The 18,062-nt window shown below is 42.4% G+C and overlaps 1 protein-coding gene and 1 non-coding gene across 2 annotated transcripts; both read right to left on the reverse strand.

Annotated features, from left to right (window-relative positions):
• Positions 1–4,240: 4,240 nt before the first annotated feature.
• On the reverse strand, positions 4,241–7,092 carry RPL37 (ribosomal protein L37). The gene is made up of 4 exons (XM_003408009.4): positions 6,961–7,092; positions 6,215–6,350; positions 5,900–5,984; positions 4,241–4,361 (listed from the first exon to the last, which is right to left on the reverse strand). Exons 1-4 carry the CDS (start codon positions 6,961–6,963, stop codon positions 4,292–4,294), a joined length of 294 nt encoding a protein of 97 aa, XP_003408057.1. The 5' UTR covers positions 6,964–7,092; the 3' UTR covers positions 4,241–4,291.
• Positions 4,450–4,529, reverse strand: LOC111750024 (small nucleolar RNA SNORD72). Its single transcript, XR_002785171.1, has one exon. It is a non-coding gene; the product is annotated as a small nucleolar RNA SNORD72 (small nucleolar RNA).
• Positions 7,093–18,062: the final 10,970 nt, after the last annotated feature.

An 18,062-nucleotide genomic window follows, 5' to 3' on the forward strand; every position in this document is an offset into this window, starting at 1 on the left:
GGTGGATCATTACAGCTTTCTAAATCACCTTTCTAAAGGTTCCCCCACTCTCTATCACATTCGTTATGACTTCACAGGACTTATTACTATGTGAAATTTACTTGTTCACTGCCTCCCCCTGCCCTTAAAGGGCATGCTGTCAAAGCAGTGTCCATGTCTTGTTCTCCACTTCTATCTCTAGAGCCTAGAACTATTTTTTGTACACAGGTTACTGAACAGATATTTGCTTCACGAAGAGGTACTTTATTGTCAGTAAAAATTGGGAACCATAGAAGGAAGAGCTAGGTAACCTACCAAAAGTGCCTAATTTTGTTTTTTAAATTCTACCTTTCATTTCTTATTGCCCAATCTTCCCTGAACCCCTAGCATATTGACTTTTTTCTTGGTACTCTACTGAAACTTGAAAGGTCTATGGAAAGTCAACACTAACCTAATTTTGCCAAATCCAAATCTATTTTATACCTTCATTCTCTTTAGTCTCAGCCACTTAAGACCAAGTGCCCCTCAAAAAATCTTTCGTGGTTTGTGTTGACTCAGCCCTATCTTACTTCCTGGGCTAATTCTGCAACTACTGCAGTTAACTGTCACCTTCAAGAGAGCAGGGACCATCATTTTTGCTCCCAATGAATCTCTAACATGGTCTGGCATTTTAGACGTATTATATTGAACAAATGAACCACCCTCTTCTTTGATCTCCCCAAATCTTTTGAGCCTCTCTAAATTGTCTTTAGCTTTGTATATTCTCATATGGTTCCAAGCATTAATGAACCAAGGACTCGTCAATGAACTGAATCTTTTTCTCACAATCATAGAAATGCCTACCAGATCTCATCATCACTTCGTATGTCCATGTTTAAATTATCTTCACCCCTGTGACCCTTAAATCAGTTCCCTTTCATAACTATTTCTTCCAAATGTACATCTCCAGGTCCAACTCTATACCAAGTGTTTACCCAAGTGCTTCCTAAACACCAACTCCTGATAGCCCTCATTGCATCTAAACAAAGCCCTCATTCCCTCTATTCTGTATTTCAGTTAAGGCCATCAAGTACTTCCTTGCTGTAGCCAGAAACCAAACCTGTCTCCCTGATAAGAAGAGCTTGCTGTTAGACACCATGCTTATCTCATGTAATTCTCACACCATCACCCATCTGTCAGTTTGTTGTACTGTGGTGGCCTCCATGCTGCTATGATGCTAGAAACCACACCACTATTTCAAATACCAGCAGGGGCAACCACAGTGGATAGGTTTTAGCACAGCTTCCAAACTCAGACAGACTAAGAAGAAAAGCCTGGAGATTCACTCCTGAAAGTTAGCTAATGAAAACCCTATGGCCCACAATTGAACACTGTCCAATATAGTACAGAATGTGACCTCCAGCTCATCTGTATATGGAGATTGGAAGGCACTGAAAATACGGAAGCTGCAACAACAGATGTGGGCATAACAATGATTATAAAGATGGTGGAGGACGAGGTAACATTTTGTTCTGTTGTACATGGGGTCACCACTAGTCTAACACAAATCCTCATAACCACCTAGAGAAGTAAACGGACTTGCGAACTGTTCATTTTGATTCAAGTTTTAGATGTGTGGTGCAATGAGTTGCTTAATGTGGCCCTTCTACCCATAGTCTTTGTGACTCATACACAATGACTAAGACTATGCAAGTAAGGTACGTGGAATGCTCGAGAAGGGATCGGGTTTGAAGGTCAGTTCTGCTTCCCTGCTAGCTTAAAATGAAGACACCCCAGAGGGAGGAGGAGGATCTTACCACCACTACCAACAGGGTGTGAAGGATAGAGGGGGAAGAGTGAAAAGAGCAGTGCTTGCAGTTATTTCTAAGCTGTCCTACTAAGAACTGTATCCTGAGCATTTCTGAACCTGAAGTGTAAACCTGTTGCTTCCCTAATTAACTCCATAATCCTGAGTATTGTCCCTGAGTTCTGTGTGCCCAGTGCAATGAATTACTGAACTCAGCAGATAAGTAGACGGTGCCACGGAAGGGACAGTTGGTGTCCGAATTGGTAAAAACGGCTGGTGAGAGGATTTAAATCTGACGTCTGCCTTAAAGCGATCAGCCTTGGGCTGTTGATCTAGTTTTGTCCTTTCTCTTTGTGAAGTTAAGAGGTCACTGCCCCCATACCATTTTTACCTGATGTTCCCCATAAAAGACCTCCCTCCTACAGCCCCACTGCCACTACCTTACTGGTCCAGGCCATCATGACTTTTACATTAAGAACATGTTGACTGGGTTTCCAGTTTCAATTCTCACCACATCCACACTAATCTTGCTTAACTTTTAACAGTGCCGCTCCTGTGCTTGAAACCAATCATTTACCACTGACCTCAGGCTAAAGTTCAAACCCCTTAGGGGTTTTTTATGTGATTGGAAACCAATACCCAAACCTCAACTGTGATCCTCGGAGCCACATCATCAGAAACACCAGAGCCGAGACATAAGCATTGAGTAAATTAGGCCTCAAGAGCAATCATTCCACTTGCTCGTACCCTAAACGTGTTAACCCACACCAAAAAAAGAAAAAAAAATAGCCATACAATTTTCAACGGCAACTTTTTCAAGTAGATAGCCACGGCTTTCTTCCCAGGCTTCATCTCTGGGTGGCCTTTTACTGCCAACCTTTTGGTTAGCAGCTGACAGCCTTAACCGTTAGCACTACCCAAGATCTCTTAAACCACACAGACCCTTCTTGATTTTTTTCTCCTTATGGCTACCCTGGAATAGGCAAGTGAAAAATATTGAGAGAGACCCTTTCTTAAAAGGTATCTAGTTTCTAACTCTTCATCTGGACTTAAAATGCTCATCACATCATCTGTCTTGTGCCAAATGATTTTTCCTCTTGGCACAGGATTCAACAATTCCAGAGGTCTTCAGGTCAATGCCCCTTTCACTTGCCTCAGTATCTAAAACTTATCCAGTACTGGGTGTTACCTATCATATTGAGTACCCCCAGCCCATCACTCAGGAATCAACTATTAGAAAGACCAGATTACGCTGGAAAAATCTTAAAAGTGAGACTCCTCTTAAGCAAAAATAAACATTATAGTGCTGTTTTTGTAGGTCAAAAAAAAAAAAAAAAAAACCCCAAACCCACCACCATTTAGTCAATTCCAACTCACAGCAATCCCGTAGGACAGAGGACAACTGTTCCACAGGGTTTCCAAAGAGCACATGGTGATCTGAACTGCCCATTTTTTGGTGGGCAGGTGAACTCCTAACCACCATGCCACCAGGGTTTCCCTTTTGTAGGTTAGAAGATAACATATAAACCTGAACCTAGATATTACTAAGTTTAGGTGTGGCCACTGTAAAAGCACCTCCATTTACTGACCTATAGACTTTGCTTCTTTAGTCCTCACAAGCCCATGAGACAGTTATTATTAGCCCTCTCAGCTTACAAGTGAACACTGGCACAAGTTAGTACCATCACACTAACAAACGGCAAATGGACTCTAGAATCCATGCCCTTAATTGTTCATACTTAAATTAAAAAAAAAAAAAAAAACAACTATTGCCGTCAAGTTGATTCCCACTCACAGCTACCCTATAGGACAGAGCAGAATTGCCCGATAGCTTCCAAGAAGCACCTGGTGGACTGAAACTGCAGACATTTTGCTTAGCAGCTGTAGCACTTCACCACCAGGGTTTCCTTAACGTAGAGAACACAAAAGTCTCACGAGAAGCCCAAAGCAGATCTCCAAGATCATCAGGGGCTTTTATGCAAGTGAAATGTAAGGCAAATGAAAAGCTCAGATGTGAAGGATGACTTAGTAGGTAAAGAAGAAAAAGTAGCATGAGGGCAGGAATTAGCTAGTATCTTGAGAAAACATTCTAGGCTATAGTAAAGAAAGGTTGGCGAGGCAGGAGATCATGAAAGCCCAGGTTAAGGTCATTGGATGTTATCCTACATGCAATGAACGGCTCTGAGTTAGACAGGGTAGCCCTCTGTTACTTTATTTTATGGTGGCAGTTTCAACATTTGTGTTTCTTTCAATCTTCCTTGTCCTATTACTTAGTAGTCCAACTAAATTGGTCTTGTTTCATTTCAAGAAACTGGCAATTAACCTGTTCTGAGGAAGGCATGACAGAAATTCAGAGCACTCTGTTTAAAAAGTCTTCCCTTAAGCACCACTACAACCGAGATCAAGTAAATTTAAGTTGCCTCATTCACGAAACCAATTGCAATTCACTGATTAAAAATACTTTACACCACCAGATATATTTTAATAGCAGAGCATTTATTGCACAACTACTAAGCGTTGAACTCCTTAAGATGAACTGGATGCTGCAACAGCTGCCCTCTTGGGTTTAGGTGTTGTTCCTTCGCGGAATCCATGCCTGCACCACATTAAAATTAAAAACGAGAATAGTTACTTTAGTAACATTACTACATCCATTTCAATTTTTTATTAAACAGAATTTAATGAGCTTATCTCAGGCAAATGCTGAAATCAGTATTGTATTCATATGTTCAGACATTTATTTTTATGACATCACTGATAAGCTGCTAGTGTAATTTTATTTATTTCCTCCTGCTTGAAGGCATCTATTTCAGTCAGGGATAGTCGATTGCTTATTTGGTTGTACTGATCACTGGGTCAGTTATTTCCCCACTGCTTGTCAAGAAAGACCCAAGTTATTTGTGAAAATGCCTTCCTACACCAACAGGGAAAAAACCCTTACTTTCCCTTAATCAAGGTAACAATAAACAATGGCAAATACTTTCTGAACAGCTTACTAAGAGCTTTACATTTTAACTAATATTTGTAACTACTGTTATCTCACTTTACAAGTGAGCAAATTGAGGCTCAGTAAGTCTGGCTTCAGTTAATTCTCTTAACTCCTATATTATATAAGCAAATTACTCACACCAAATTTTTACTATTGTACAATGGCTGTTACGTACAGAAAGAAAGGTCACCACCTTAGCAGATGAACACAAACAGACCTAACTGTTTACAAGGCTACAAACTGCCTTGTCATCCCTTAACGTTAGAAACTCCGGCACCTAATGTGTTGAGGTCAGGAATTTTGCTATACATCTCACAATGCAGAGGGCGACCCCTCATAAGTTATCCGGTCCAAAATGTGAGGAGTGGAAAGAGTGAGGATCACTGAAATAGAACATAGAAGAAGGTGCACAGGCTTTCAAGGGAGGTCTGCATCACTTTCAATCTCAGCTGTGACAGACGGGTTAATCCCTAGGCAGTTTCAAACTTTAATACAGGTTTTCAGTAAGTCTTGGCAGAGATTTTTCATTTATAACAAGCTCTAAGGACCTCACACTTTGAGGGCCAAGTTTGTCCTTCTGCAAAAATGCAATACCAATTATGACAGCTTTTAGCTACTCTAAATGCATTATACACATCCTTCAAAATCCCCAAACCAACTTAAACCAAAAAACCCGCTGCCACCGAGTCAATTCAGACTCACAGCAACCCTACAGTACAGAGTAGGACTGCCCTACAGGGTTTCCAAGGAATGGCTGGTGGATTTGAACTGCCCACCTTTTGGTTAGCAACCAAGCTCTTAACCACTGTGCAGCCAGAGCTCCAAAACCAACTTATGAAGATTTTATTCCCATTTTACAAACTAAACCAAGTAATCCTGACTCCAGATCTCATCCAAGTGCTACTGTCTTTGGTATGAATCAAAGTGAGACATTAGTTATTACTAGTAAACATCACATTTTTATAAGTCTAGTTCAAAACATGCTCTAGGCACTTAACAATTCATACTACTGTTTACTAAGATTATTACCTTCCAACAACTCATCTCCACTAATCATCAGGGCAATATCCTCATTTTACACAAGCAAATGTGAGGATTCTCACCCAGTCATAGAATCAAATATGACTGAAACATATTAACTGTACCTGAATCTGCGGTATACAATTTTTAGGTGTCTCATTCGACCAGTACCGGTGGTATTTCGTCTTTTAGCCTTGGCACTCCAATTATCTAAAACACAAATGCAGGTAAGATTCCGAGAGATGTTTCCACACAACTTGTATGCTTTGATAGTCAAAATACTTGCGTGCTTTAGTTCGTCCTATACAGATGCATTAAGTTTTATTGTTAAGCACCAAAGTCAAAAGTCATGTCCCACTCAGGCACATTGCAAATAATTATTCTTAATCTCAACATTCATTCTAAGACCTAACAGTTGGCAGGAAAAACATTCAACTTACACTTCCTCTTGCGCTTGGCAGGGTAGCCACATTTGCCACAGGTCGACTTCTGAAGGTGGTAGGCCTTAGAGCCACAGCGGCGGCACAACGTGTGCGTCTTATTGCGACGCTTTCCAAACGATGACGTTCCCTTCGTCTGCAAATGAAGGGGATAAACAAAAAATTCGGCAACCTGGCAAATTTCTATACATGTTCTGTAGTTTTCAGGAAAGGCAACTACTGGTAAGCTTTAAAGACAATAACGGTTTTTAACTTCTCATAAATGCATTCCAGGTTATTTAAAGCCTTCTGCAGGAGTAGCTGTTTTGAAATCTGCTACCTTGTTAGAAGTAAAACGAGGGGTGGCGCTTAAGGCTAAAGAACATGATTTTACCACCTACTGCAAAGTTTAAGGACTCCCGCAAGGCACGGCCAACAACGTCGTCTTTTGCTCCTACGCAGAGCCAAATACTTCCAAACTACGTTTCTTTCCTTAGCGCTCATCCAAAGGCATGGCTCTAACGGCTCCCCAAAGGGCCCGCGGGAGCATGGGACTTTGAGCAACTCCAGCTCTACCACCGCAGGTTCGGAGCCCCCAGGCTCCACCTCAGCAATCCCTTCGACTCTAGGGGACCCTCACATACTCCTTTCCTCCTCCACCCGTTTCCTTTATGCGGGACCTTGCCGGCTCCTTACGGACAGCAAGCAGGGCGGCACAGGGAACAAGGATGGAAGGCGATACCGACGGCGCCGTGGAAACAACTCACCATCTCGCTTCTGCCGCCGACACCAAAGAGGCCGGAAGACCAGTCACTTCCGCTATATTGAACTCAGAAGCTTCCGCCGAGGGGAGTACTTCCTGCGGAGCGCGGTGCACCGCTCTCAAGCGTCCGTCGCCGCACTGTGGCTGGAGATAAGAGGAGGCGTGAAGCCAGGAAGGACCAATCGGATTTCAGCGCCGGCGGGCAGGCGGGGCTCCCGGCTTCCTAGGGGCTGGATGGGCGTGTCCCCCCGGACCGGCCTCAGCCAGGGCTTCCTTCAGGCTAGTGCTTCGCTTTCTTCGCCGCTGCTGCTCGCGCCTTGGCTCCTCATTGTACATCGGATGTGCGGTCTCTTCCCGGAGTCCGCGTGGAGAGCCTGGGGTGCGGGGGTGGCTTGTCCGGGAGCACACGCTCTGACTCAGCGTCCTTGGCGTGTGTGTATTGGTGTGGGCTGGGAATGGGATCTTGATGCAGGGGCAACCAGCTTCTCTCCAAGTTCTCCCTCCCTCTGGGCCCAGAAGCTTCTCACTGTGGGGGGGGGGGTGGCTAAAAGTACAGAGACGAGACGGCCCCCAAGGAGCTGGTGCTCAGAAAGTAAAACCAGTTGCCATAAAGTGGGTTCCGACTCATGGCGACCCCCTGTGAAAGGCAAATAATGTTTTTTTTCTACCATTTATTTTTCCTACCAGTTTTTTAGGAGCCCTGATGGCGCAGTAGTTAAGAGCCGAAGAGATCCGCAGCTGGAATCTACCAGTTGTTTAATGAGCTCTGTGGAGTCGCTGGAAACCCTGGTGGAGCACTGGTTAAGTGCTAAGGCTGCTAACCAAAAGGTCAGCACAGCAGTTTGAATCCACCAGGCGCTCCTTGGGAACTCTCTGGGGGGCAATTCTACTCAATCCTATAGGGTCACTATGAGTCAGAATCAACTGGATGACAGTGGGTTTGGTGTTTTGGTAGAAGGTCGCTGGAAACCCTGGTGGTGTGGTTAAGTGCTGTGGCTGCTAACCAAAAGGTGAACAGTTGGAATCCGCCAGGTGCTCCTTGCTAAGCCCTAGGGGGCAGTTCTATTCTGTCCTACTTAACAGTTTTGCTTTTTTTTTTTTTTTGGTAGTGTAAAGGTTAAGTGGCAGCTAACTGGAAGGTTGGTGGTTTGGACCCACTAAGACCTGGAGATCTGCTTCTGTGAAGATTATAGCCAGGAAAACCCTATGGGGCATTTCTACTCCATAGGGTTAGATGTCTTAAGGGGTTGGAATTGACTTGCCTCCACCCAACAACCAGTTACTTTGAGACAAATAAGTTGATCTCAAATCTGAATGTGCAAAGGAATTTGTTAGTCTCCTAGTTTCCTGTACTCTGCTGTCAGAAATCTGATTCAGCAGGTTTGAAATAGAACCTGGAAGTCTGTACTTAAAAAATACTTTATAGTTTCGAAATTGGTGGTTCACAGACCATATTGATAAGCTAATACATTTGTAAACTTTTACCCAAAAAAGCCTCTCCTTGGGCAAAACAAACTTGAAAGTATTAAACATTTAAGAGTTAATAGGGAAAACTGATCCCAAATAACCATTTAATCTGTTCACTTTGTAGAGCAAACTAGGAATTCTTGGCCTGTCACATGGAAAATGTTAGGGAGAACTCTGAGTCAGATTGACTCACGGCAACAGGCTTGGTTTTGGTTTTAACCAGTAACAACAAGGAGCACGCTAGGAATCAGAGGTTTGATTTTGACAGGTGTTAATTGTTGTTGTTGTTAGGTGCCTTGGAGTCGGTTCTGAGTCATAGCGATCCCATGCACAATAGAAGGAAACATTGCTGGGTCCTTTGCCATCCTCACACTATCATTGTTATGCGTGAACCCACTGTTGCAATCACTGTGTCAGTCCATCTCCTTGAGGGTCTTCTTTTTTGCTGGCCCTCTGCTTTACCAAGCATGATGTCCCTCTCCAGAGACTGATCTCTCCTGATAACTTGTCCAAAGGATGTGAGATGAAGTCTCTCCATACCTCTAAGGAGCATCCTAGCTGTACTTTTTTCAAGACAGATTTGTCTATTCTTCTGGCAGTCAAAAGGTTATTTAATAGTTTAGCCTAATAAATATAGACAGTTTTCTAGAACTGGGAATAGAAAGATTAACAGGACATAGTACCTGTCCTCATGGTGGTAGTTGATGGCTGGGAGAGAGGGGGCGGCAACGGAAGGAAGAGAGTAGGCATATAAACAGTTAACTTCATTACGAATGCTGTGCACAGGAGGAAGTGCTTGGACCAAACTACAGTTCAGGAGACACTTTGTGGTTTAGGTGCTGTATTAGTTTCTTAATGTTACTGTCACTGCTGTAACAAATTATCACAAAATTAGTGGCTTAAAACACAGCAAATTTATGACTATACAGTTCTGTGGCACAAGGCCAAAATCAGTTTCCCTGTGGTAAAAGTGGAAAGAGACCTGTGCAGTGGCTAGGGGAGCTGGGCTGCTAACTGAAAACTGAGGGAGAAAGATGTGGCAGTCTGCTTCCATAAAGATTACAGCCTTGGAAACCCTATACCAAAAACCAAGGCCAATCCCCTTGCTGTCAAGTTGATTCTGACTTATAGTGATCCTACAGGACAGAGTAGGACTGACCCATAGGGTTTCCAAGGAGCACCTGGGTAGGGGCCAAGGTGGCTGACTAGGTAGAAGCTACCTTGGATCCCTCTTTCAACAAAGTCTCGGAAAAACAAGTGAATTGATCACATACATGACAATCTACGAACCCTGACCATCAAACACAGATCTAAAGAGTTGACCTGAGTGACAGGGGAGGGAGAAGCTGCACCCTGAAGCAGCAACTGCCTCTGGAACCAGCGTCCCGCTCCACAGCCTTGAGCCCTCGCGGTTCCCTGGTGCCAAGTGGCAGGGCTGATTGTGGCTTGCTGAGGCAGGGCAGGCATGGGACACAGGCCTAACCCCTAGCACCCTGGGGCAACCTCAGTAGAGACTCAGCCAGCGCAAGAAGGCTGCACACTGACACGGGTAATGAGAGAATGAGCAACCACAGGGAAGGAGCAACTGTTTTCGGAGCCTGGAGCCAGCATCCCAGTCAGAAAACCTTGGTGCTGGGCTTTGGACTGGGAGCAGAGGAGCTGACCATGGCTTCTGAGACAGCACAAGCACGGGACACGGGCCTGACCCTCGGGGGGAAGGGGGCAATCTTGACCCAGCCAGCACACACAGGCTACATGCCCCTCAGGAATCTCAGATAAAACAGTCATCACCAAGCAAGATAAGTAACTTTGTCTACATTGCTGGGTTCTACTCTCTCCTATCTATCTGATCCCTCCCCTCCCTGCCCCAGGCGGCTTCATTAACATTGGAATTTCCCGGGCCAGGAAGTGAAGTGCTCTGCTGGGTTTTTTTTTTTTTTTTTCTTTTCCCAACCCATTCTTCTGGCCTAAGAGAAAAAAAAAGAGAAGCAAAAAAAAAAAAAAAAACCCAGGGATGAAAAATCCTTCCCTGACTTCCCTAAATTGGAATAAAAATACAGAACCAGCTCCAACCAAGCATGTGAGATCCACAGTCTTTGGCTTTCATCCCTACAGGGAACAAGGTGGCTATTATTATGCAAAGGCAATTCTGATAGAGATCTGACTGTAATTGTTTTAGTGGATCACTGGAAAGACAAGTTTTCCGGGTCTGGTATCACTACTTATTAAACAGAGCCCTCGCTGATCCACAACGGGGAACTGAGGGTTGAAGCTCCACCCGAACCACCTAGCCACCTGCCAAAGGGGTCTGAGGATACTGACACCTACCAATCTTTAGCGGTACATGCGTTGGGTGCCTAAGGTACAGCTACAGAGCCCATCCACCAAAGTGCTTTAGGAATAGAGACACACCTACCTCACTGGCACGTGGGGGAATGCTGTCAGCATCCTGCCCCCCTGGAGAGTGACCCCCTGCTGCTACTAGGATCTGGTGCACACAACTATCACCACTACTCCTCTAAGTTAGTAGGTGACAGTCTACACCACACACTTGGTGACCCAAAATCGGAACACGTACGCTGATTCTACTCAAGAATAGTGAATGGACTCTTAGGCTTATATATCTGGTAACAGCTCAAACCAGCTGGCAATAGGACATAAGTGATTCAAAGGCTACAACAATCAAGACAGTGCAATCTAGTAGCCCATCTGCGTATATCGAAAGAAAACAAAACAAGATAAGACTCAGTGAGCAAATATAAAATCATTACAATATCTTACAGATGGCTCAGAGACAGCAGTCGATATCAAACCACATAAAGAACCATGATTGCTTTTACAACTCCCCAAATTAAAGAATCAAAATCTTTCCCAAATGAAGATAAATCGTGGAATTGCCAGATGCAGAATATAAAAAACTAATATACAAAATGCTTCAAGACATCAGAAATGAAATAAGGCAATCTACAGAAAAAGCCAAGGAACACACTGATAAAGCAGTTGAAGAAATCAAAAAGATTATTCAAAAACATAGTGAAAAAATTAATAAGCTGTAAGAATCCATAGAGAGACAGCATTCAGAATTCCAAAAGCTTAACAGTAAAATTACAGAATTAGACAACTCAGTAGGAACTCAGAGGAGCAGAATCAAGCAGTTGGAATGCAGAGTGGGGGAGTTAGAGGATAAGGCAATTGACACCAATATAGTTGAAAAAATCAGATAAAAGAATTTTAAAAAATGAAGAAACCCTAAGAATCATGTGGGACTCTATCAAGGAGAATAAGTTGTGTGTGATTGGAGTTCCAGAACAGGGAGGGATAACAGAAAATACAGACAGAATAGTTGAAGATCTGTTGGCAGAAAACTTCCCTGGCATCATGAAAGACAAAAGGATATCTATCCAAGATGCTCATTGAACCCCATATAAGATTGACCCAAAAAGAAAATCACCAACACATATTATCATCAAACTTGCCAAAACCAAAGGTAAAGGAGAAAATTTTAAAAGCAGCCAGGGATAAAAGAAAAGTCTCCTACGAAGGAGAATCAAAAGGAATAAGTTCAGACTACTCAGCAGAAACCATGTAGTCAAGAAGGCAATGGAATGACATATATAGAGCACTGAAGGAGAAAAACTGCCAGCCAAGAATCATATACCCAGCAAAACTCTCTCTCAAATATGAAGGTGAAATTAAAACATTTACAGATAAACACAAGCTTAGAGAATTTGTAAAAACCAAACCAAAGCTGCAAGAATTACTAAAGGAAATTGGTCAGAAAATCAATATCAGATACCAACATAACACAAGGTCACAGAACAGAACATCCTGATATCAACTCAAATAGGGAAATCAAAAACAAATTAAGATTAATTTAAAAAAGAAAAAAATGCTTAAAACAGGGAATCATTGAAGTCATTATGTAAAAGATCACAATAATCAAAAGGACTAAATAAATACAGGAGGCATAGATCTTCCATATGGAGAGGAAAACAAGGCGATATAGGATGATACAAGTTAGATTTTTACTTAGAAAAATAGGGGTAAATATTAAGGTAACCACAAAGAGGTCTAACAACTCCAACGAACACCTGGTGGATTCAAACTGCCGACCTTTTGGTTAGCAGCGGTAGCTCTTAACCACTATGCCAGCAGAGGTTCCAAAACCATATAGGGCAGTTCTGTCTTAAGAGGGTCACTGTGAGTCAGAATTGATTTGATGGCACCAAACAAGGCTAAAATTAAGGTGTTAATTTTAACAGGACTGTGTTCCTTTCTTAAATCTATTTTCTTACCTTTTTCAGTTTCTAGGGGCTATGCACATTCCTTGGCTTGTTGCCCCCTTCCACCTTAAAACCACCATAGTTTTTCTTGAATCGAATCACTCTGACTCTCTCTCTGCTTCCCTCTCCTACTCATAAAGACCCTTATGTTACATTGGGGCCACTCAGATAATTTCCTAATCCCAAGGTTGATGATTAAACTGAAACTAAGCCAGTAGCCATCCAGTCAATTTCAACTCGTAGCGACCCTATAGAACAAAGTAGACCTGCCCTATAAGGTTTCCAAGGAGGGGCTAGTATATTTGAACTGCTGACCTTTTGCTTAGCAGCTGTAGCTCTTAAGTACTGCACCACCAGGGCTCCAAGGTTGGTGATTAGCAACTTTAATCCATCTGCAACCTTAAGTGTCCTTTGCCATGTAACCTCACATATTCGCAGGTTTTGGGGATTAGGACGGGTTCATGGGCGGGGGGGAGCAGTATTCTTTCAACTACAGGTGCTGTGAGAAATAAGTGTAGAAAGGACTGGTGTCAACCTTGAGGAGCCAAGCAAATCACAGGCTGTGTGACAGTTACTATGTATCTTTAGACATTGTATGCATCCCAGAATTGTAGACAGCAGAGACACTTCAGAGAAAGGGAAATATTTTTCCTCCTTTCCCTGATGGGAGTTGGTTCTGTTTGGTGTGCTTGAAACCACATCATTTTTTACACTGACCTGGCAAACCTTTGGCTCCCCAAAGGCCCATGAAGCCAGTTTAGAACCTCTAGTTTCCTATCCAACAGTCAGATTTAAGTCAGGATTGGGTCAACTTCTGAAATGGACGATTGGGGGTTTTTAGCCTAGGCATTCACCCTATACATCTTACCTTTGACAAAGTGTTAGAAAGAGACTACATAAGTCCTGCATCCATGGTTCAGATACAGTTCAAGCCTCTTGACCACCAGGACTTGGCTCTAGACCTGAATTTTTTTAACAATAAGTGAAATTACCAGTTGCTATCGAGTCTCAGGGTTATCCCATGCATGCTAGAGTAGAATTGTGCCCCATACGGTTTTCAAGCATAGATCTTTTGGAAGCAGGTCTCTAGTTCTTTTTTCTGAGGCACCTCTGAGTGGACTGGAACCGCCACCCTTTCAGCTAGCAGCCAAGAACCTTAGCCATTTGCACCAATTCTCTTAAAACCACCACCTCTCTGTTGGTTGTACTACGGTGGCTTGTGTGTTGCGGTGATGCTGGATGCTATGCCACTGGTATTTCAAATACCAGGCGGGTCACCCATGGTGAACAGGTTTCAGCAGAGCTTCCAGACTAGACAGACTAGGAAGAAGGACCCGGTGATCTACTTCTGAAAATTAGCCAGTGAAAACCCTATGGATCACAACAGACTTTCGTCCCACCTAGTGCTGGACCCCTAAGTTGGAAGGCACTCAAAATACACAGTGGCTGCAGCAATGAACTTGAGCATACAAACAATCATGAAGGTAGTGCAGGACTGAGCAATGTTCTGTTCTGTTGTATATGGGGTTGCGATGAGTCAGAGTGGACTCGAAGGCAGCGAACAGTTGATTCTCTTAAAAACATGTAATTTAAATTCCTTAGCTGCAAATTAAAAATTTTTGCTACTGTGTTATTGGTTTTGATTTGAGGGGTATATTTGCAAATCTGTATCTTCTGGCTGTATTTTACATAATAGAGACCATCCTGGCCACATGCATCCTTCCTCCAACGCACTGCCACTTGGATTAGAAACCTGTGATACACAAATTTCTTGTAACCCAGAAACAGAAGGCCAGCTGTGTTTTTTTTTTTTTTTTTTGCCAACAACCCCAGAACTTTCTGTAAGTTTAAATTTCACTGCTAAATTGCCCACTTCAAATAAACACTTTTCTTTCCACCGCACTTCAAACTCTCAAGGGCAGGTTATGGTGGAATTGGAGTATATTTAGGGACAAACAGTATGGGGGAGATGGGTTTTGGGAGACCTGTTATTAGAATGCCTTACCAATGAACTTGAACAAAAAAGAGTAGCAAACTTGTTGACATTGTCGATGTGGGCATGAGGTGGGATGCATCTTTTGAAACCCATACTGTAGACACATACATTAAAATTCTTACCTAAAATTCATTTTTAATATCATTTGAGAATCATTTTCTTCTTTTTTCAACCTCAGGGACATCAGAATTAGATTAACCATTATCCTTGGTTCCTAATACGTTCTCAGCTTTGGTCCATGAATGGCCTGCTTTTATTAGCATATGTACCTATTTATGATAATATAGTGTTGTTGCTGGAAGGTGCTGTGGAGTTGGTTCCAACTCATAGCGATCCCATGTACAACAGAATGAAACCTTGCCTGTTGCTGTGCCATCCTCACAATAGTAGGTTTGTTTGAGCCCATTGTTCAATCTGAGGGGCTCATCTTCCAGCACTATATCAGACAACATTCTACTGCTATCTGTAGGGTTTTCACTGGTTAATTTTTAAAATTTTTTTCCGGAAGTAGATCACCAGGTCCTTCTTCCTAGTCTTTCTTAGTCAGGAAGCTTCACTGAAATCTGTCCCCCACGGGTGACCCTGCTGGTGTTTGAAATACCAGTGGCATAGCTTCCAGCATGATAGCAACATGCAAGCCACCACAGTTCGTCAGACTGACAGATAAGTGTTGGAAACCTGTTGCCCTCCAGTTGATTCTGACTATAATGTCAAAAAACCAAACCAAACCCACTGCTGTCGAGTCGATTCCAACTCATAGCGACCCTATAGCACAGAGTAGAACTGCCCCATAGAGTTTCCAGGGAGTACCTGGTGGAGTTGAACTGCCAATCTCTTGGTTAGCAGCTGTAGCACTTCACCACTAAACCACCAGGGTTTCCGACTATAATATAGTGCCCCAAAATACCAAGCTAAACCCATTGCTGTCAAGTTGATTCCAGTTCATAGTGAATCTATAGAACACAGTAGAACTGCCCCATAGGGTTTCCAAGGAGCTGCTGGTGAATTCAAACAGTCGACCTTTTGGTTAGCAGCCAAGCTCTTAACCATTGTGCCATCAAGGCTCCTATAATACAATAACCCAGAACCTATAAACCCATCACCTGAACAATAGCCTTCATCTCACCCCATAATCTCTCCATGCTGCTGCCTTTTTTGCCTCCACCTGAGATGACCATTGTTCTAAATTTCATACAATATCCTTGCTTTTCATTTTATAGTTTTTAATGACTTCCTGTATATTCCCAAAATCGTGTGTGTGTGTGCATTTAAGTTATTTTTAACTTTAAAAAAAGGGTATTATGCTGCAGATGATCTTTTGGGACTTAGAGTTTTCCCTTAATATTGTTAGGGTTTCTTTATATTGTTATAGGTCACTGAAGTTTATTCTTTTTGAATGTTGTATAGTATTATGTGAATATACTACAATTTATTCATTCCATATCTTGTTGATAGTGATTTAGGTTGTTTTCAGGTTATTGTAAACTGTAGGAAACCCTGGTGGCATAGTGGTTAAGTGCTACAGCTGCTAACCAAAGGGTCAGCAGTTTGACTCCACTATGGAAACTCTATGGGGCAGTTCTGCTCTGTCCTATAGGGTCACTATGAGTCGGAATCGACTCGACGGCACTGGGTTTGTTTGGTTTTGTGTAACTGTAAATAAAGGCCAACTAGATAGTTTCTTTCTTTAATTAAAATGAAAAAAGTCTGCTTATAGAAATAAAAAAATGTAAGATATTATCTGGGATCATAAAAGCTTGTGAGGGGCCATCTAAGATACTCCACTGGTCTCACCCTGTCTGGAGAAAGGGAGAATGAAGAAAATCAAAGACACAAGGGAAAGATTAGTCCAAAGGACTAATGGACCACAACTACCACAGCCTACATCAGACTGAGCCCAGTACAACTAGAGGGTGCCCAGCTATCACCACCGACTTCGCTGACAGGGATTACAATAGAGGGTCGCAGACAAAGTAGGAGAAAAATGGAGGACAAAATTCTAACTTCAAAAAAAGACCAGACTTACTGGTATAACAGAGACTTGAGAACCCTGGGGGTATGCCCCCTGGACACTTTTTTAACTCAGTATTGAAGTCACTCCTGAGGTTTAGCCTTCAGCCAAAGATTAGACAGGCCCATTAAACAAATTGAGACTAAATGTACACACCAGGGCAGGGGCAAGGATGAGAAAGCAGGATGGAACAGGAAAGCTGGTAAGGGGGCACCCAAGGCTGAGAAGGGGAGAGTGTTGATATGTCCTAGGGTTGGCAACCAATGTCACAAAACAATACATGTTAATGGTTTAATGAGAAACTAATTTGCTCTGTAAACCTTCATCTAAAGTACAATAAAAAAGTAAGATATTAAAGAGTAACATTTACAATAGCAAAGTGTAAATACCTCTGTAATCATATCCCCAGGAATAAACAGTGTTAAGGTTTAGGGTTATCTTTTTCTTGACTTTTTTTTTTTTAATATAATGTATATCTAAATACATATACGTATTAATATTTTTAACAAAAAATGAGGTCCATAACTCATTTATTTACTGTAACAATTTATCATGGATATTGTTACTTGTCATTGCATATAGATCTATTTCATTTTTTTGGAGCTGTTCACTATTGTGTTTCATAATTTATTCCACAAAACCCCAAACTGATAAACATTTTAATTATTTTCAATTTTCTCACCATTATAAACAATCTTGCAACACAGATTGTTGGGCATTAGTCTGATTAGTTCCTTAAGATAATTTTCGAAAAATGGAATTGCTGGATTAAAGGGCATTAATTTTGATCAGTTTATCTATTTACTATTGCTGGATATTGCCAGATTGCTCTCCAAAGAGAATTAATTTACGTTCTTATCACCATGTAGAGTCCAGAGCAGGGAGTATCTATTCCAACCAGAAGTTGAAGAAAGGCTCCCAGGAGGTGATCCTGGCACTGAGTCATGATGAAAACTCAGTCATGAAAAGAGCGAATAATCTGCAGGAAGCCAGGGTGAGATTCCCCCACTGGGCTTGTTTGTTTCTGCCCTCTCCAACACTGGGTGTCATTGACATTTGAGATCTTTGTCAAAAGAATTTTTCTGTGCTTTTCTTTTTTTCTTTTAACTTATATTTATTTATCTAGCACAGAAAACAAACAAACCAAAAAAAAAAAAAAAAACCCCAAACCCGTTCCTGTGCAGCGGATTCCAACTCATGTAGTGAACCTATAGGACAGAGTAGAGATGCTTCATAGGGTTTCCAAGGCTGTAAACCTTTCCCCAAACCGCCTGCTGCATCTTTCTCCCAGGGAGCCGCTGCTGGATTGAAACCACTGAACCTTGCAGTTAGCTGCCACCACTGAACCG

Source organism: Loxodonta africana, chromosome 2, assembly GCF_030014295.1.
Source record: "Loxodonta africana isolate mLoxAfr1 chromosome 2, mLoxAfr1.hap2, whole genome shotgun sequence".
Classification (NCBI taxonomy): Eukaryota; Metazoa; Chordata; class Mammalia; order Proboscidea; family Elephantidae; genus Loxodonta; species Loxodonta africana.